The sequence below is a fragment of the Saimiri boliviensis genome, chromosome 11, assembly GCF_048565385.1.
Source record: "Saimiri boliviensis isolate mSaiBol1 chromosome 11, mSaiBol1.pri, whole genome shotgun sequence".
Classification (NCBI taxonomy): Eukaryota; Metazoa; Chordata; class Mammalia; order Primates; family Cebidae; genus Saimiri; species Saimiri boliviensis.
In genome coordinates this window covers 22,415,776-22,435,731 of record NC_133459.1, presented here as the reverse complement: position 1 = coordinate 22,435,731, position 19,956 = coordinate 22,415,776, and the positions used below count along the sequence as shown (strand labels likewise).

General features: G+C 49.6%; 1 protein-coding gene across 3 annotated transcripts in view; it reads left to right on the top strand.

The window, feature by feature from the left end:
• Positions 1-19,855, top strand: part of IFNLR1 (interferon lambda receptor 1) — a 42,060-nt gene extending 22,205 nt beyond the window's left edge. Inside the window, exons 4-9 of one of the 3 annotated variants that reach the window (XM_039474236.2) lie at positions 110-249; positions 2,964-3,123; positions 3,415-3,545; positions 4,708-5,465; positions 11,122-11,286; positions 19,781-19,855. In XM_039474236.2, the coding sequence (XP_039330170.1) occupies positions 110-249; positions 2,964-3,123; positions 3,415-3,545; positions 4,708-5,465; positions 11,122-11,286; positions 19,781-19,841 (1,415 nt within the window). In that variant the 3' untranslated portion in view covers positions 19,842-19,855. Of the gene's footprint in view, positions 1-109; positions 250-2,963; positions 3,124-3,414; positions 3,546-4,707; positions 10,418-11,121; positions 11,287-19,780 lie in introns of those variants that run through there. The other 2 variants (XM_074380287.1, XM_039474238.2) reach the window with 2 other exon arrangements.
• The last annotated feature ends 101 nt before the right edge of the window (positions 19,856-19,956 follow it).

Below are 19,956 nucleotides of genomic sequence, written 5' to 3'. Positions count from 1 at the left end.
GTTTGGACATGCTGGTTGCTTTTCCATTTCCAAGAGAGCTCTCCGGTCTGGGGGATGGAGGCAGCGTGGCCCCTCGGGATTACTGATGGGCGCTGCTCTGTTTCTGCAGTGGAGCCGGCCCCACCTCTCCTGGTGCTCAACCAGACAGAGGAGATCCTGAGTGTCAATGCCACCTACCAGCTGCCCCCCTGCATGCCCCCACTGGATCTGAAGTACGAGGTGGCATTCTGGAAGGAGGCCGGAAACAAGGTAGGAAGCTCCTTTCCTGCCCCCAGGCTAGGCCCCCTCCTCCAATGCTTCACACTCAGGTTCTCCTCACCCTCCCAGCCTGCTCCTGCACGCCTCCTCCAGGAAGCCTTCCCTGTACACCCCTGACTCCTGGCAGTCAGCCCTTGACTTGTGCACAGTGTGACTGGCCTGTGGCTCACCTGCATTTGTCCCCCGAAGAAACTAAGAACAGGGAGAGCATCCTGCCTCAGCACAGTACAGAGGCCAAGAACACAGCAGTTTGCTACTGAATAGTTTTAAAAATTATTATTATTGTTATCATTTTGAGATGGAGTCTTACTCTGTCGCCCAGGCTGGAGTACAGGGGCATGATCTCGGCTCACTGCAACCTCCGCCTTCCGGGTTCAAGTGATTCTCCTGCCTCAGCCTCCTGAGTAGCTGGGATTACAGGCACGCACCACCATGCCAGGCTAATTTTTGTATTTTTAGTAGAAACAGCGTTTCACCATGTTGGTCAGGCTGGTCTTGAACTGCCGACCTCAAGTGATCTGCCCTTCTTGGCCTCCCAAAGTGCTGGGATTACAGGCATGAGCCACCGCACCTGGCCATTTAAAAAAAAATCATTAACCTTTCCTTTTTTTCTTCTAATAAAATCTGATCAAAGTATGATGACCTACGAGAGGCCTGCTTGCCAAGTCAACAGATTCAGTAGAGAAAAACTAAAAAATACAGATAAGCTCTAAGAAGCAAACCAGAAGTACCCAGGGATGACCACACATCGCTCCGCTGCTTATCCAGTTTCAGATTTGTTTTTTGTGTGTGCATGCGTGTATATCTATATTTATTTACAGCAAGGGCTGGCAAACTTGCCCAAAGAAGACCAGATAGTGGATATTTTTGGCTTTGTGGGTCTTAGGTTCTCTCAGGATGACTCAACGCTGCAGTTATAGCACAAAAGGAGCTGTAGCCATCGGTAAATGGATGGGCATCGCTGGGTTCCAGTAAAACTGTTTACAGGCCAGGTGCGGTGGCTCACGCCTGTAATCCCAGTACTCTGGAAGACTGCAGTGGGAGGCTTACCTTAGTCCAGGAGTTCAAGAGCAGCCTGGGCAACATGGTGAAACACCATCTCTTAAAAAAAACTTGGGGAAAAAAAAAAGCAGAGGATGGTGAAGAATGCTTGTGGTCCCAGCTACTTGGGATGCTGAGGCAGGAGGATCTCTTGAGCCCAGGAAGTAGAGGCTACAGTGAGCCATAATCACACCCCTGCACTTCAGTTCAGCCTGGGCAGCAGAGAGAGACCTTGTCTCAAAAAAATAAAAAATAAACGTTTTTACATAAACAAATGGCCAGCCAGATTTGGTCCACAGCCCCTTGCTCCAGTTTATTCCTGCCTCCACTAAGGCAGTGTTCACACTCCTGATCCCCTGCATCCTCCGGATTCCAGGGAATATAGATCTCAATCCAGTGTGGTTCTTGCCTTCAAGAACCTCACAAATACTCCAGACCAGCACTGACCAATAGAAAGAAATACAATGCAAGCCACATGTGCAGTTTTAAGTGTTCCATGTTAAATTAAGTAAAAGGAGACAGGTAAATCAAATTTTAATAACAGATTTTACTTCATCCAATAGAATGGCATCATTTCAATGTGCAATCCTGATAAGAATGATTGAGATCGTTCACGTTCTTTTTCCCTGTGTCTTTGAAATCTGATGTGTGTTTTGTATTTGGAACACCTCTCAGTGTGGACCAGATGCATTTCACAAGCTCAGCAGCCACACGTGGCCAGCGCCTTCTGTACCAAGTGGTGCAGTATTTGTAGAGGTTTCCTCTACTCCTGATAGACTGGGAGACCCCAAGATGGGAGGCCCAGGGAATCTGCTTCTCAAAGTAGGGACCCGCAGGCAGACCCTAATGGGGTGCACGCCAGGGTGACCCCAAGTAGCAGGCTGCTTTTCAACCATGGCTATCCCTACCTGGAGAATCAGCTGAAAAGAACTCAGGTAGTGTTGGGAGGTGCTTCCTCAATGCTTAAACTTTAATGCAGGAAAAGAATAGAAGGTTCAGGCATGGAGGGAGGATCACTTAAGGCCAGGAGTTCAAGACTAGCCTGGGCAACAGCAAGACCTTGCCTATACCAAAAATAATTTTAAAAAATTATCCAGGCACAGTGGCACAGTGCCTGTAATCCCAACACTCTGGGAGGCCAAGGCGGGTGGATCACCTGAGGTCAAGAGTTCAAGACCAGCCTGACCAACATGGAGAAGACCTATCTCTATTAAAAATACAAAATTAGCTGGGCATGGTGGCATATGCCTGTAATCCCAGCTACTCGGGAGTCTGGAGCAGGAGAATCACTCAAACCCAGGAGGCAGAGATTGTGGTTAGCCAAGATTGCGCCACTGTACTCCAGACTGGGCAACAAGGGCAAAACTCTATCTCAAAAAAAAATAATTAAATAAAAATTACCCAGGTATGGTGGTGTGAACCTGTAGTCCCTAGCTACTTGGACTGAGGTGGGAGGATCGCTAGAGCCCAGGAGTTTGAGGCTGCAGTGAGCTGTGATCACACCACTGCACTTTGCCCTGGGTAACAGGGCCAGACCCTATTGCCTAAAAAAAAAGAAAAGAAAAGAAAAAGAAACACTACCATGTCTGCCAACCCCACTCTCTCCTGGCTGTGAAACCAATCCCCACAGCAATTCTGCCACTCTCTGCGTCTTTTCCAAACAGACCCTATTTCCAGTCACTCCCCATGGCCAGCCAGTCCAGATCACCCTCCAGCTAGCCGCCAGTGAATGCCACTGCCTAAGTGCCAGAACCATCTACACCTTCAGTGTCCCAAAATACAGCGAGTTCTCTCAGCCCACCTGCTTCTTGCTGGAGGTCCCAGGTAGGTACTAAGTGGTGTGGAAGTGGGAACTTTCCCTCTGGACCTTGGAAGCTTCGTGACACCACGGTTACGAGCATGAGCCTAGAGACACACTCACCTGGATTAAAACCACACTCATTCTGTGTCTTTGGGAGGCTTACATAATGCCCCGAGCCTTTGTTTGCACAATCTGTAGAATGGGTTTATTCTTGTGAGGATTAAATACGGTAATGAACGCGAAGCACTCAGCACATATGCAGTTGTAGGCAAGAGCCATTGTTCTTTCTCTCATTATTATTTTTCCTTCCTTAGAAACCAACTGGGTTTTTCTGGTGCTGCCATCACTTCTGCTACTGCTGTTAGCAATTGCCACAGGGGGTGTGATCTGGAAGAGCCTCATGGGGAATCCCTGGTTTCAGCGGGCTAAGATGCCACGTGCCCTGGTATAGCAAATCTGGGGGTGTGCAGCAGGTGGGGAGGGGCTGAGAGTAAGGGGCTGGGGCTGGAGCTATGAGTTATTCAGATAGAATATCAAGATGGTCCAGACTCTTGGACCAAAATATCTATCTTTGTGTCTGAATTTTCACCAATAGTAATGCATGCGTTTAGTCCTGAATAAAACAGCAAATAGGCCCAGGAGGGAGGAGTGCCTTAAGTTCCTTAAGATAAATAACTTCACCTCTACTGGGACGTGTCAGGTGCTGGGAGCACAGCCCCCAGCCTTGGGCCTCAGAAGAGATAACCAGAGGGGAGGAGGAGAGGGGGCACCAAAGGGGATGTCTTAAAAGGGTCCCAATTTTTAGTTCACAGTTTATCCCAGAATGAGCTGTGCCTGTCTGACCCTGGCGCTTCCTCCCTGCTCGGCTGGGTCTCTCCCTTACAATCTAGGGGCCTGCTGGGGCAGGGGAATCCCCAGAGGTGATATGGGTTGGCCCTGTTCAGATGAGGGCTGGCAGGTACAGCTTGGGCATAGGCAAGGCTCTGATGGGCATGGGGACTTTGAAGATGGGTTCTGAGTGTCCCTGCATCATGGCAGGGTGGCAAGGGGAGCATTTCCACATTTCCCGGCTCCAGGGCCTGTGGGAGAACCCCACTAACTGCCGAGATGACAGGCTCGGGTAGAAGTATCTGTGCCCTGCCCCGTGCCCTCAGCCTTCCTGTTACAAGCACATCCGCTGGACTGGCAGCCCCCAACACCTGCACCCAGTGGGCTTTCTCTGGCCTCTGGAGCCCACACTGCCCCTGCACATGGCAGGCATTAAGTGGCAGAGAATTAACACTGCCACCAGCTCTTCCATCCCTCAGCAATGACGGACAGGGGCTGTGGGTAAATAGCCCAGGAGCACCCCCCTCGTGGGATCGCTCTGAGGTGCGTCTGCCCCTGTGGTTCCGAGTCCCAGCAGGATTAAGTGCCAGGAGCCCTAGGGCTGCCCCCCCCCAGCCCCCGCACTCCCATCTGGTGCATCCTGGGATCACCTCTCAAAGAAACTACTTACACTTGAATCCTTTTCTCAGGTCTGTTTCTAGGGAAATTTAAATGAAGATAATCGTGCTTCAGGAAGGAAAGCCTAAATTTTCTGCTCTTCTCTCCCCTCCCCAAATCAGGACTTTTCTGGACACACACACCCTGTGGCAACCTTTCAGCGCAGCAGACCAGAATCCCTGAATGACTTGCTCCTCTGTCCCCAAAAGGAACGGACCAGGGGGGTCAGGCCCACGCGTAGAGTCAGGGCCCCAGCCACCCAGCAGGCAGGACAGACAAAGGTACTTGGGGAAGATGAGGAGGAAGAGGAGGAGGACACGGAAGATGGCGTCAGCTTCCAGCCCTACATTGAACCACCCTCTTTCCTGGGGCAACAGCACCAGGTTCCAGAGCACTCAGAGGCAGGTGAGGTGGACTCAGGGAGGCCCAGGGCTCCTCTGGACCCAGGCGAAGGCTCTTCTGCTTGGGATTCTTCAGACGGAAGCTGGGCCAGCGTTATGGACTCCTCATGGGACAGGGCTGGGTCCTCTGGCTATTTGTCTGAGAAGGGGCCAGGCCAAGGGTCAAGTGGAGACGGGCACCAAGCGCCTCTCCCATCGCTCGAATTCTCCAAGGACTCGGGTTTCCTGGAAGAGCTCCCAAAAGACGACCTCTCCTCCTGGGCCACCTGGGGCACCTTACCACCAGTGTCCAATCTGGTCTCTGGGGAGCTCCCAGTTTCTCTTCGGACACTGACCGTCTGCTGGGACAGCAGCCCTGAGGAGGAAGAGGAAGAGGAGGAGGCGAGGGAATCAGAACTTGAGGACAACGGTCCGGGCAGCTGGGGGGCTGAGAGCACCCAGAGGACTGAGGAGAGGCCACTGGGGCATTACATGGCCAGGTGAGCTGTCCCCCCGCCCCGCTTCCACCGACTCTGACGCCACTGCCTTTTTGAGGACTACTGGGCTTCCCAAGAAACTTGAAAGCCTCCATACTACCCCTAGAGGGCGGAGGGGCATCGCACTTCCAGGACGTCCACCTAGCGGCGGTTTGTCTGCCAGGCTCAGCAGTAAGAGGCCCCTCCCTCCTGTGACCCACCGCTTCAGGCAGAGCTACAAGAGGGGTGGACACAGGGTGGGCTGAGGTCAGAGGTTGGTGGGGTGACAGGCCAGGTAGAAAAATTATCCCAGGACAGCACGAAACAGGTGAGGTCAGGTCACAGCAGACATCAAGGGCGGACACCAGCAAGGGGCCCTCTGGAACTGGGGACCTCTGGAAGCACACCCGCTATACCTCATGCCTTTCCCAGCAGCCACTGAGCTCCCCCACCCCAGGGCTCAGCCTCTTGATTCATGGGTCCCCTAGGTTAGGCCCAGATTAAAATCAGTTGGCCGAGGGTTTTGGATGGAAAGGGAAAGGTGGCTGTCCTCAAATCCTGGTCTTTGGAGTCATGGCATTGTATGGTTTTCAGTGTCAGACCGGGGTTCAAATCCCAGCTCTGCTGTTCACTGATTGTTGATCTTGGGGAAGTCACCTTCCTTCTCTACCTCGGCTTCCTCATCTGCAGCTACACCTGGGTGTGGTGAGGGTTCTAGGGGATCTCAGATGTGTGTAGCACGGAGCCCCCTGTGTCCTTGGTGCTCTCTCTGTGGTGGCTGGTAAAATTCTCCATCCATCCAGGCTCCAGGAGACCCCTGGGCATCTCCCACCTGTGGCCCCTAAACCCAGAGTGACAGACAGCACTCACTGTTCGGCTTGTCTCATCCCCCATCTACTGCCTTCCTTCTACCCTCACTGCCTCCCTGTCAGGAGATCAAGCTCTCAGAAGCCAGAGCCCCACCCAAGGGGACCCTGGTCTCTCTGCTATTACCCAGCAATGGGAACCCTGCTTCCCAGGGAAGGAACCAAGTGCTCTACCTTCTAGGGACCCAGTTTGTTGGAGCAGGACAGTAACATGGCAGGAATCGAACTTCTAGGCCCATAAGCCCTGTTTGGACAGCACTTTAGACCCTTGGTCGACTATTGCGATCCTAAGAAGTCTCATTCTCCTTATAAGAAATCAGTGCCTTCGAGAGAGATCCAAGATGGCTGATCACTAGCAGGTCGGGATTGTAGCTCCCAGTGAAAGCACAGAGAACGAGAGGATGCCACACTTTCAGATGAATTCTTGTTGCTCACACACCAGGAGATTCCCAGCAGAGGAGCCCCACGGGTCGCCAGCACGACTCTTGTGGCCGGCGAGGCAGTTTTGCCGCTGCCTCGGAGCGTCGGTTCTTGGTGCAGAGTTAGAAAAGCACCATCAATCTAACACCGCTGTTTTGGCCAGCGCAGTGGGTTGCTCAGATTTTAGCGCTGGGAATCAGCAAGTTGGACGTCCACTCAGAAACCCAACTATAAAGACGGTAATTATAAAGACCACAGATGGATAAATCTAAAACGAAGGGAAGAAACCAGCCTAAAAAGGCTGATACCCAAAATCAGAATGCCTCTCTCTCTATAGGGAATCACAGTTCCTCATCAGCAACGTAACAAGGCCTGATGGAGAACGAGTGTGTTCCATTAACAGAAGCAGGCTTCAAAAGGTGGATGATAAGAAACTTCTGGGAATTAAAAGAACTTGTTCTAACCCAATGCAAGGAAACTAAGAACTTTGAAAAAAAGGTTGACGAAATGTTAACAAGCATACACAATTTAGAGAGGAATATAAGTGAATTGATGGAGCTGAAAAATACAATATGAGAACTTCACGAAGTATGCACAAGTTTTAACAGCCAAATTGATCAAGCAGAAGAAAGGATATCAGAGGTCGAAGACCAACTCAGTGAAATGAAACAAGAAGACAAGATTAGAGAAAAAAGGATAAAAAGGAATGAGCAAAGTCTCCAAGGAATATTGGACGATGTGAAAAGACCTAATCTACGTTTGCTAGGTGTACCTGAATGTGACAAAGAGAATGAATCCAAGCTGGAAAATACACTTCAGGATATTATTCAGGAAAATTTTCCCAACCCAGCAAAGCAGGACAATATTCAACTCCAGGTAATACAGAGAACACCACAAAGATATTCCTCAAGAAGACCAACCTCAAGGCACATAATTGTCAGATTCACCAGGGTTGAAATGAAGGAGAAAATACTAAGGGCAGCCAGAGAGAAAGGTCAGGCTACCCACAAAGGGAAGCCTATCAGACTCACAGCAGATCTCCCAGCAGAAACCCTACAAGCCAGAAGAGAGTGGGGACCAATATTCAACATCCTTAAAGAAAAGAACTTTCAACGCAGAATTTCACATCCAGCCAAACTAAGCTTCATAAGTGAAGGAAAAATAAAATATTTTGTGAACAAGCAAGCACTTAGAGATTTCATCACCACCAGGCCTGCTTTACAAGAGCTTCTGAAAGAATCACTACACATAGAAAGGAACAACCAGTATCGGCCTTTCTAAAAAATACCAAAAAGTAAAGAGCATCAACATAATGAAGAATTTATATCAACTAAAGGGCAAAACAGCCAGCTAACGTTAAACGACAGTATTAAACTGACATATATTATTATTATTTAAATTGACTAAATCCCCCAATCCAAAGACACAGGCAGGCAAAATGGATAAAAAGCCAAGACCCATCGGTATGCTGCATCCAGATCCATCTCACAGGCAAGGATACACAAAGTCTCAAAATAAAGGGATGGAGAAAGATTTACCAACCAAATGGAGAGCAAAAATAAATAAATAAACAAAAAGCAGGAGTTGCAATTTTTGCCTCTGACAAAATAGTCTTTAAAGCAACAAAGATCAAAGAAGCAAAGAAAGACAGTATATAATGATAAAAGGATCAATGCAACAAGAAGAGCTAAAGATCCTAAATATATACGCACCCAATGCACAAATACCCAAATACATAAGACTTATAAAGAGACTTGGACTCCCACACAATAATAGTGGGAGACTTCAACATCAGTATTAGACAGATCAATGAGACAGAAAGTTAACAACGATATCCAGGACTTGAACTCAGATCTGGAACAAGTAGACTTAATTAACACTTACAGAACTCTCCACTTTAAATACACAACATATACACTCTTATCAGCACCACATCACACCTACTTACAGGTTTAAATGAAATATTGGTTGGCTGCTTGTTTGTTATTTTCTTCCCTCATTTATTCATGTCTCCATTATTAAGCACAATTATAGGCATACCCATTTTTAGACTGTATTCTAGCCCGGGCAATAAAGCAACACGCCCGTTCTCCCTCTTCCTTTTTCTCTTTCTCCCTCTTCTTTATTCTTTTTTTTTTTTCCTCTTTTTTTTCTTTTCTTTCTCTCTTTCTTAAAAAAAAAAAAAGAAAAGAAAAGAAACCAATGCCTTCTATTGGTTGCACCACCACCCTCAGTTAACTATCCTTACCTGAGGGTGGTGATGCATCCTCAGCTAACCTACACCCACCTGAATACAAACGAGCATAGCTGCGTTTTCACCCTTAGGACCAAAGTGTTTTGTGGTGGGGAATCTGAACGACCCTGGCTCTGTGGCCTTTCAACCTGCCAGGACCACCGTCTCTGGATTTGTGAAGAAGGGATCTGAAACCACTGAAGCCACAGAGCTGTGTTGTTTTAAAGCCGCCACAAGAGTACAGCATTAAATGGCAGAACTGGAAAAGCTTCTTAGGGCATCTTATCCAGGGGTTCTCAAACCATGTCCCCCAAAGGCCTTGGTGGCAGTTGCAGGGGGTGCTACGGGGGTTCTAGGAGCCTCGCACTTTCACCAGAGCAGCCTCACTGTGCCCTGATTTACATACTGTGGCTTTCCACATCAGGTTTTGTTTAGAGAGGTTCCACTGACCAAAAAACAGTTAGCAAACCACTTTTTGAATCAAACACCTATCGTGTTTCAAAGGAGCTGAGGTCAAGAGTGGCAAAGGCACTTACCCAAGGTCACCCAGCAGTGCTGCTCTGATGACTTATTGTGCACATCTCCGAGGGAGAGAGCTTCGATCTCTGCACAGCCAGGCCAACCTCTGACCCCTTGGCCACGTCAACAAAATATGAAGGTCACAGCCACAATTTCTAAGGGTCAGAAGGCCTTCACCACTGCTGTGACGGACAGATGGACAGACACACACACATCTGTCTCCCCAGGGGTTTTCCCTGCAGTGAGGCTTGTCCACATCATTGAGCCCAGGAGTGGAAAAACAAACCAACCACGGAGCTGGGGATGGCTGTGGCTCAGGGCCAGCTCCCAGGGAAATTCCCAGACCTGTAATGATGTTCTCTTTGGAATCCAGCCAAGCCACTTCATGGAGGTAATTTCAAAAAAGTAAAAGCTATCATCAGCATCATCTTAGGCTTGTATGAAATAACCGCTCTGTTTCTATTCTTAAACCTTACTATTTGTTTGTTTTTTTAAGTCAGAGTTTTGTTCTTGTTACCCAGGCTGGAGTGCAGTGGCACGGTCTCTGCTCACTGCAACCTCCGCTTCCTGGATTCAAGTGATTCTCCTGCCTCAGCCTCCCAAGTAGCTGTGATTACAGGTGCCCATCATCACACCTGGCTAATTTTTTTTGTATTTTTAGTGGAGACAGGGTTTTACCATGTTGGCCAGTCTGGTCTCGAACTCCTGACCTCAGGCAATCCGCCCACCTCGGCCTCCCGAAGTGCTGGGACTACAGGTGTGAGCCACCGCGCCCGACCAAACCTTACTATTTTTTTTTTAAAGAATTATTTCCAGAGTTTACTTTCTGCCATAGCTTGAGCTTTCTAGTAACTGTCAACTCCATCTCCTTTATCGTCATTAAGTCATTCACAAAAAGCCATGAGAAGCATTAGGAAAGGACATGAGAATCAGTATAATACCTTCCCTTGAGTGCTCAGCACGGAACTGTTACAAAGCTCTCTCACGTGCACAGCAGGTCGCAGCTGCGTGGTGTGGGCTGGGCCCGCACTGGAGGGACATCCGGTGTAAATTTAGGATGAGCTGTGTAGGCTGTTCTTACGTATTTGTATTTATTTCTATTTTTCTGTGTTTATATGCTATTTAAATGATATCCTAATGCTTGCTGGTATTACCCTAAATTGTTTAAATAAAGAGCTCTATTTTTAGAGAAAAAGGGATAATTGAATGGAAAAGTGTATGTGCTTATCTTTTTTTGAGACCGGATCTCGCTCTGTCGTGCGCACATGTGCCACCAAGCCTGGTTAATTTTTTTATTTCTGTAGAGATGGAAATCTCCCTATGTTGCCCAGGCTGGTCTCAAACTCCTGGGCTCAAGCGATCCTTCCCGCCGTGGCCTCCTGAAGTGTTGGTTGGGATTACAGGTGTGAGTGACCGTGCCTGGCCTATGCTCTTGTCTCTTAAAAGTTCCTCACCGCTCCTCTGGGAAACCTAGCTGTTAAGATGGCAAGGGTCTTGAGTTGAGTCCCCAGAAGCAAACCCAGAGAAAAGGTAGAAATCTAGAAAGCAGAGCAGGGATCCAGGTAACGCCAGGAGGGCACTATGGAGGCCAGATGGGGCGGGGGTTGGGGGCGGTAGCCCCAGCAAAGTGTGTCATCAACAGGTCCCTGGTGTGGGCGGCTGGACCTCAGTGCCCCTGGAGAGCTCTGGAATTCCACGTCGGATGCACTTCAGGTTTGATCCCCCTGCGAGGGGCGGGAGCCAGGGACTCTAGCTACTCCCTCTCATCAGTCCAATGTGGAGGCTGTTCCCCGAGGCAGAGTTGCAGGTACTTGCAGCTGGAATCCATCAAGCTGACTGCACAAGAAAGGGGAATGCCATGGGGCTGAGGGCAGGGTTTCCAACCAATATCCCTTGTTGCGGTGAGGCTGGAGCTGACAGGTCACCCAACTGCAACTGTGGTCCATGGAAGGGTATAGAAACAGCCTCTGTGTGCCTAGCCTTGCACACCCAAACTCATTCCAGTGGCCCTGTGTTATCGAGGGTCTCCCAGTTTCCAGTGATTCTCTCAAGGCCACCTGGTGACTAGCATTGTCCCCGCAGTTGTCAACACTTACTGGTGCCAGGGCAGGCGCCAGACCCAAGCCTAGCAGATCCACCAAGTCCCTCTCCCTGGAATTCAGTAGTCTCCCTGGCTGGCTCCGCCTGGAGCAGGTACCTTCCAACCTGCTATGGCCCATTTCCCAGTCTGAGGAACAGGAAAGTCCTGGGACAAGACAAGAAAGCAGCCACTGCCACATGGGCTGCCGAGACGGGAAACGGTAACCCCTGCTTCCGGCCCCTCCTCCAGGTGCAGCCGCGCCCCAGGCCTCAGCTTCATCCCACTTTTAAAATTCTTTTTTGCTAGATAGAGTCTCTTTCTTTCTCTGTCACCCAAGCTAGAGTGCAGTGGCATGATCTCAGCTCACTGCAACCTCCACTTCCCAGGCCAAGTGATTCTCGTACCTCAGCCGCCCAAGAAGCTGGGGTGTGAGCTACCATGCCCTGCCAACTTTGTTATTGTTGTTTTGAGATAAGTCTTGCTCTGTCACCCAGGCTGGAGTACAGCGGCATGATCTTGGCTCCGAGCAACCTCTGCCTCCCAGGTTCAAGCAATTCTCCTGCCTCAGCCTCCCAAGTAGCTGCACGCCCAGCTAATTTTTGTATTTTTAGAAGAGACTAGGTTTCACCACGTTGGTCAGGGTGGTCTCGAACTCCTGACCAAGTGATCTGCCCGCCTCGGCCTAAATGCTGGGATTACAGACGTGAGCCACTGCATCCGACCTAAAATTTATTGTTCTTTATTGAAGATGCTGTCTAAGTCAGAGTCCTAAGCCACTGCTCCGTCAGCTTTCTTTGAGGTTTCTCCCTCATGATCTGAGCCGTACGTGTTATAGAGTTGCTTGTTTTTCTCTTGCTAATCTGTCTTTTGTTACAGGGGGATCTGTCCCTACTATAAACATTTGAGGGTTGAGAAATTATATTTCCTCCCCCAGCATTTAAGCCAGGGCCTTCTATTACTTGTTTTTTTTGTTTGTTTGTTTGTTTGTTTTTTGAGACGGAGTTTCACTCTTGTTACCCAGGCTGGAGTGCAATGGCGCGATCTCGGCTCACCACAACCTCCGCCTCCTGGGTTCAGGCAATTCTCCTGCCTCAGCCTCCTGAGTAGCTGGGATTACAGGCACACGCCACCATGCCCAGCTAATTTTTTGTATTTTTAGTAGAGACGGGGTTTCACCTTGTTGACCAGGATGGTCTCGATCTCTTGACCTGGTGATCCACCCGCCTCGGCCTCCCAAAGTGCTGGGATTACAGGCTTGAGCCACCGCGCCTGGCTCGCCTTCTATTACTTGTAACCAAATGTCCTTGCTAATTCACAAGGACAAGGGGACAGTGAATCTACCTCCCAGGTTCAAATGATTCTCCTGCCTCAGCCTCCCAACTAGCTAGGATTACAAGCGCCCACCATCACGCTCCCTTGTGGCCAGCTTCGGGTATCTAGTCCTTTCCAGAAAACAGAGAAGGACGTCCTCTGCAGATAACCCGCCTGCCCTCCTCCTCCCACTGCTGGGTTGTCAACCCTCGGGCTTCTCTGGGCCGGTCTGCTGCCACCTCCTGGACAGTGGTGATATGGCATAGCTGCTGGGCTTGCTCTTACCTGAACTCGGTTCAGGGAGCCTGGAAAAGGAAGGGGCTGGGGTGATGGACGTGACATCCTGAAAACTTCCTTTAGGACAGGAGTTGTTTTTCCTCTTGGCACCAGCACCTGGCACAGAGTGGAAGCTTGGGATTGAATAAGTGAATGAAAGGATAAGTGAGTGAACTGGTGTATGAACTTGAGTCAGTAAGCGGACGGCTGTGGCTGACTTACGTATAAGGTTGCAGCAGATCTTGAATGCGATGGTACAATCCCAATCCCAAATTCCTGTTGCCTGTGGGCGCCTGTCCTCCCTCACCTTGCCCAGCATCTTGCTCTGAGGGGCACTGGTGCTGCTCAGGCTGGGACTCATTATTCTCTAATTTACTGTTTCCCATGTGATTTGGGTTTGATCAATGGCTGCCTGTGACATCTTCCCTGAGCACATTCTGGTGTGCACAAAGTGGGGCTGAAGTAATGAGGGTTGGGAGTGTTTTTTTTCTAGAAAAACAGACTAGAATTTATATCTAAATGCATGAGTCAGCTCCATGAGTCAGTTCCTCAAGAGATACTGGTTGGGTTCCAGCCCTGGGAGCCACACCCTTGGCGTGACAATACAGGACACAGAGATGTGATGGCTTTATTCACGCTGAGTCTTTTTTTCTCTTTTGACCCTAACTGCTTCTTTAAGTGGATGAAGAGGAGAAGGCAGGGGTCCCAAGGAGTGGGCAAACGCATCAGCGTGTGGCTGGAGGCCCCCTCTAGGCGGTGGTGCCTCCAGGGTGAGGCGTGTCCCCACTCTGAGCCTGTTTCTCTGGGTGCTCAATGGACCACCTGGGAAGCCAGAGTCCAGCAGGAGCCTGGAACCCTCCACACCCCCATCTCTGAGCTCCAGGCCCTATCATGAAAGCCCCTTCTTCTAAGTAACTCTAACCCAGCCCGGACGCCTAACCTGCAGGATGCAACACCATTACTTTCTCCTCAGCAATAACGGTCAACTCAAACTTTTTTTCTTTTTGAAACAGTCTCGCTCTGTCACCAGGCGCCAGGCTGGAGTGCAGTGGCGCAATCTTGGCTCACTGCAACCTCTGCCTCCTGGGTTCAAACAATTCTCCTGCCTCAGCCACCAGAGTAGCTGGAATTACAGGCACCCACCACCACGCCGTTAATTTTTGTATTTTTAGTACAGATGGGGTTTCGCCATGTTGGCGTGACTAGTCTTAAACTCCTGACCTCAGGTAATCCACCCACTTCAGCCTCCCAAAGTGCTGGGATTACAGGCGTGAGCCACTGCGCCCAGCCTCAGACTTCTAAAGGAATGTTAGCATTGCCCTCATGGCCACACCTGCACACCAGCAGTCTAGGGTTTTGCAAAGGTCTTTAAGGGACCTCACTGGTCCTTGGGTTCCTCATCTGGTAACAAAGGATGCTTGCTGCATAAGATCTCCTTCTCAGAAACTGTCCAGAGACAGCAACCCAGCAAGGCCAAGGAGCACACACTTATTTTCATTTCTAGATGAGGAAGCTGAGGGCAAGAAGTTGTGGGGCCCTCACACAGCAGGGAAGTGGCAGAGCTAGAATTCAGACCAGGTCTGTCTCCTCGAAGTCCATGTTCCATTCACTTCTCCTGGCTTTTTCTCATAGGGGGCCTGTGAAAGTGTTCCCCCATTCTGGTTGGAGGCGCATGGTCTTCTTAATGTTTTTATGAAGAAGCCTGGCCTTGTACATGCCTTATAAGCTTCTGGAACTTCAAGCTCCCAAGAGAGAGCTGAAATTATAAGTAGAGTCAGGAAATTCTACAATGAATTTATGTTCCTGTGAATGACAGTAGTCATGAAGGGAATTCTGGGATGTCAGGGGAGGTTTCCAACCTCAAAGTGACATAGCAGAGGCCACGCAAGCTGCAGAGGTCCTTAGGAGACTTCTAGACCAAGCCTCCTTTACAGACTGGGAAACTGAGGCCTCAAGAGGGGACAAGAGCTATTCATAGTCACCTGGAGTCAGGTGCAAGGTTGGGACCAGACCCAGGCTCCTGACCTGGGCCGTGTAGTCAACGTCCCTCACTGACACAGCCCAGGCCTCGGAGTGAGATGGGCTCTCCGGCTCCTGTTCTCCAGGAATGATCACTCTCCCCCTGCAGAGTCCTCAGCCATGACGACAGCACCCCACACTCCCCGAAGACTTCCAGGAAACGGCCTACTGCCTTTTGATGTTTCTGCTTCTGGCATTCCTGGGTGTTGAGAGAAGCTACAGGAACAGGTCACATTCCTGAGTGTTTCATTATAAAATGGGCTTTTTCTATAGCTTAGGGATGTTCCCTACAGTCTTAAAGCCCTGGTCATTTTTCTCTGGCACACTCATTCATTCAGCAAATCTTACCAAGTACCTACCTGCTCTGTGCCAGCTCCCACTAGACACTAAGACACCCAGGACAGTGAGCTCCAGGCCTTGTCCCTGTAGTCAGTTCCATGGGGAACGGGAAAGCACCATGCAATACACACCAGGAGCTGGGAACACAGAGCTGGTGTTCCCAACCCCACCGAGAGAGCAGCTCACACAGGGAGGGCTTCCTGGTAGAAGTGAATTTGAGAAGAGGTCTGAAGAATGCATCGGAGTGAGACAGGAAAGTGGAGGTGGAAAGGGATTCTTGAAGGCAGGACAGCGCATGCGTGCACTGGAGAAATCTGTCAGACAGAAAGCAAATGCTTTTCCTGGGTCTGAGAATCAGCAAGGCGAACCTGCTGCGCTAAAGGTCAATGCTGTAAGTGGATGTTGGATACCTGCTCTAGGTTCAGCCATGTGGAGGGGACAGAGGAATAGCCAGGAGCTCATTGTACTCAGAATGCGTGACAAGCACCGTCCAGTTATAGAGCTTAGAAAACGAGGTTATCTGGGGAACCGCTACCACTGGAGGCAACTTCGTTGTGAATAGCTCCAGCAGCCAAGAACTTTCTGCCTCCCAAGGCAGCCACACCATCATAGCCAGAGCGATGTCTTTAAATTTAAAAAACGGCCTCCCTAATGTCTCCCATGAACACCCCAGTTTTCCTTTCAGAGGCAGTTACCAAAAAAGGGTCTAGAGTCTTCTCCATGCAATAGCCCCGCAAATATTTGAAGACAGTGCTCATGTCTCACCTCCACTCCAACCCAAATCTCTCCTTCCCATTATTTTGTTTGTTTAGAGACATCGTCTTGCTCTGCTGCCCAGGCTGGAGTGCACTGGCTCAATCTCAGCTCACTGCAGCCTCCACCTCCAGGGTTCAAGCCATTGTTGTGCCTCAGCCTCCTGAGTCACTGGGATTACAGGTGCTCACCACCACTCCTGGCTATTTTTAATTTTATTTTTATTTTCAGTAGAGAAGGGGTTTTGCCATGTCACCCAGGCTGGTCTTGAACTCCTGGGCTCAGGCAATCCACCAGCCTCAGCCTCCCAAAGTGCTGGGATTACAGGCATGAGCCACTGCACCCGGCCTGTTTGTTTTTGAGATGTAGTCTCACTCATTCTGTCGCCCAGGCTGGAGTGCAGAGGTGTGATCTTGGCTCACTGCAACCTCCACCTCCCGGGTTCTCGGGATTCTCCTGCCTCAGCCTTCTGAGAAGCTGGGACTACAGGTGCGCGTGCCACCACATCTGGCTAATTTTTTGTATTTTTAGTAGAGATGGGGTTTCACCATATTGGCCAGGATGGTCTCGATCTCTTGACCTCGTGATCCGCTGGCCCTGGCCTCCCGAAGTGCTGGTATTACAGGCGTGAGCCACCATGCCCAGCTAATTTTTATATTTTTAGTAGAGATGAGGTTTCATTATGTTGGCTAGGCTGGTCTCAAACTTTTGTCCTCAAGGGATTCTCCCACCTCAGCCTCCCAAAGTGCTGGAATCACAGGCATGAGCCACAGCACCCAGCCTCCTTTCCATTCTTGAACACATAACACAACTGAAGCATCATAGTGGACAATGCCAAAATGGGGGCCAGGCAGCACGTTCTGGAAGGACTTGGTTTCTTTGTTTGTTTTTTGGGACAGAGTCTCACTCTGCTGCCCAGGCTGAGTGCTGTGGTGCAGTCACAGCTCACCGCAGCCTCCATCTCCTGGGCTCAAGCAATTCTCCTCCCTCAAGCACCTGAGTACCTGGGACTACAGGCACGTGCCACCACACCTGGCTAATTTTTTATTATTTATGGAGACAGTGTCTCACTATGTTGTCCAGGCTGCTTTTCAACTCCTGGACTCAGGCGATACTCCCTCTTTGGCCTCCCAAAGTGCTGGGATTATAGGCATACGCCACCATGACTGGCCTCTGGAAGGACTTTCAAAGTGAGATGTTATGGGCTGCAGTTATGAGGAGGGGCCACAGTGCAGAAGAAGAAACGGTCTTGGTGAGCTTCGAGAAGGGAGTTGGCTCAGGGAGTGGAAATGGCATTCCAGGAGGAGGGTAGAGCCCAGACAAAGGCCTGTCTTTAGTGCCTATTTGTTACATTTAGTAACCTTGCTTTCCCTTAATATAAATTAGTATATTTCCTATATAAACTTTAAGAAATGCATATAAGCGGGCCTGGCGCGGTGGCTCAAGCCTGCAATCCCAGCACTTTGGGAGGCCGAGGCGGGTGGATCACAAGGTCAAGAGATCGAGACCATCCTGGTCAACATGGTGAAACCCCGTCTCTACTAAAAATACAAAAAATTAGCTGGGCGTGGTGGCACATGCCTGTAATCCCAGCTACTCAGGAGGCTGAGGCAGGAGAATTGCCCGAACCCAGGAGCCAGAGGTTGCAGTGAGCTGAGATCGCGCCATTGCACTCCAGCCTGGGTAACAAGAACGAAACTCCGTCTCAAAAAAAAAAAAAGAAAAGAAAAGAAAAAAAGAAATGCAGATAAGCAAAGGGAAGAAAGAAAAATCGCCTACAATTCCACTACTGCCTGGAGATAACTCCCCTAGTGTGTTCATCTATGTCCATCAAGACGTTTGCTCTGCATGTGCAGGTATGCATTTTAGCCAGGGCGGTACGATACATAGTTTATGATACGCTTCTAGTCACTTGAAAAAATACAATGACTCTTTACCAGGTCACAAAACATTTTTCTCCAGCATTATTTTGGAAGCTGCATTTGTTTTGCTTTGGGTGGACATATTATTTTAACCAAACCTCAATTGTCAGACATGGAGGTTGTTTTCATTTTTTTCTTCTTCTTCTTTTTTTTTTTTTTTTTTTGAGATGGAGTCTAGGTCTGTCACCCAGGCTGGAGTGCAATGGCATGATCTCAGCTCACTTCAACCTCCACCTCCTGGGCTCAAGTGATTCTCCTGCCTCAGCCTCCCAAGCAGTTGGGATTACAGATGCCTGCCACCACATCTGGCTAATTTTTTTAGTAGAGACAGGGTTTTGCCATGTTGGCCAGGCTGGTCTCGAACTCCTGACCTCAGGTGATCCACCCACTTCCGCCTCCCAAAGTGCTGAGATTACAGGCATCAGCCACCACACCCAGCCTATTTTTTTTCTTACACTGCTAGAAGTGAAGTCTGGGTGTTCCCACATTCCTTAGCAATCCAGGTGTCTTCCTTCCCATTAATTCCTACACAATCACAGACCCCCATAATTACAGGACATCCAGTTCTTCTATCAAGTTCCTTCCTCCAGGGCTTCTGAGAGACCCCAAGGAAGGCTTTCACGTTCTACAGACCTGCGGGGCTGTCTTGTCCTCCTGCCCAGCCACCTGAGTCCAAAGCCTGCTCTTCTTTCTAAGGGTTCCTTGTAACCTGTTTCTCTGGTTGTAGTCTCCCCACACCGCCTTGTCATCAAAGTCATCAAAAACCCAATATCCATCATGGTTCATTCAGCAGCACAGAAACCAGTCTTTCAGACCAAGGGACTTGAATGTAAAGGAGCTTGTCACCCAGATGACGGAGGAGCTGGGACTCTATAATCAGGAAAAGGAGACAGCTCAGAGATTTCCCCACAGCAGGAAGCTGTGCCATCCTACCAACTGATGGGAAAGATGCAGGGAGAAGGTGTTGCCAGAGCCAGGAGCTGGCCTTCAGACAGGACAAGAGAGACAGAGGGGGCTGCCTGGCTGGTGGACTGTCCAGAGGGAGGGGGAGCTTCAGAGGAGACACGGCCATTGCTGGGGAAGCCACTCAAAGCAGAAAAGATGGGGAGAAATGCTCTGATCTCTGCCTCCCCAGTCTTCCTCCAGGTTTAACCCCTGGGAGAAGACTGAGGAGGCAGAGATCAGAGCATCTGATAAAGGAGTCTGGGAAATGTAGTTTCCTGCAATTACAGAAAATGGCTGGCATGGGCCCTATCTTCATTTCTTCAAAGCACAGCTTAGATTTCTCAAACAAACTTTAGCAAAGGCTCAGGGCTGACAACAAACAAATGACAATTCAGGAAAGAAAAACTTAAACGGGGATCCCAGGATATCACACCCCATTATATCCAACCCCTTGGCAGGAACCCCGCTAAAATCTCAGTTTGTCATTGTGACCTGGGGCCAAGGAAACTTTTCCCAGGGGCAGGACCCTCGGATCATGTCCACCCTGACCAGAGTCCAGGCCCCTTCAACCTTCTCCGGGGCCCTTCAGGGAGGAGAAAACCATTTCCTATACACCCGTCCCTTCATTCAGGCGAAGCTCGTGTTCATCTCTGTAGATCCCGTCCCACGTGGCAGAATGACAGCATGGGAGAGCAGCCTGAATCTTCACTGTCCTGAGAAAGCCCATTCACGAATATCCTCTCACGTCTAGCACAGCAAAAAGTATCACCGAAGTTCAAGTTCCATTTTTTTTTTTCTATCCTTTTGCAGATCCTAGACCCAACGGCTCAAG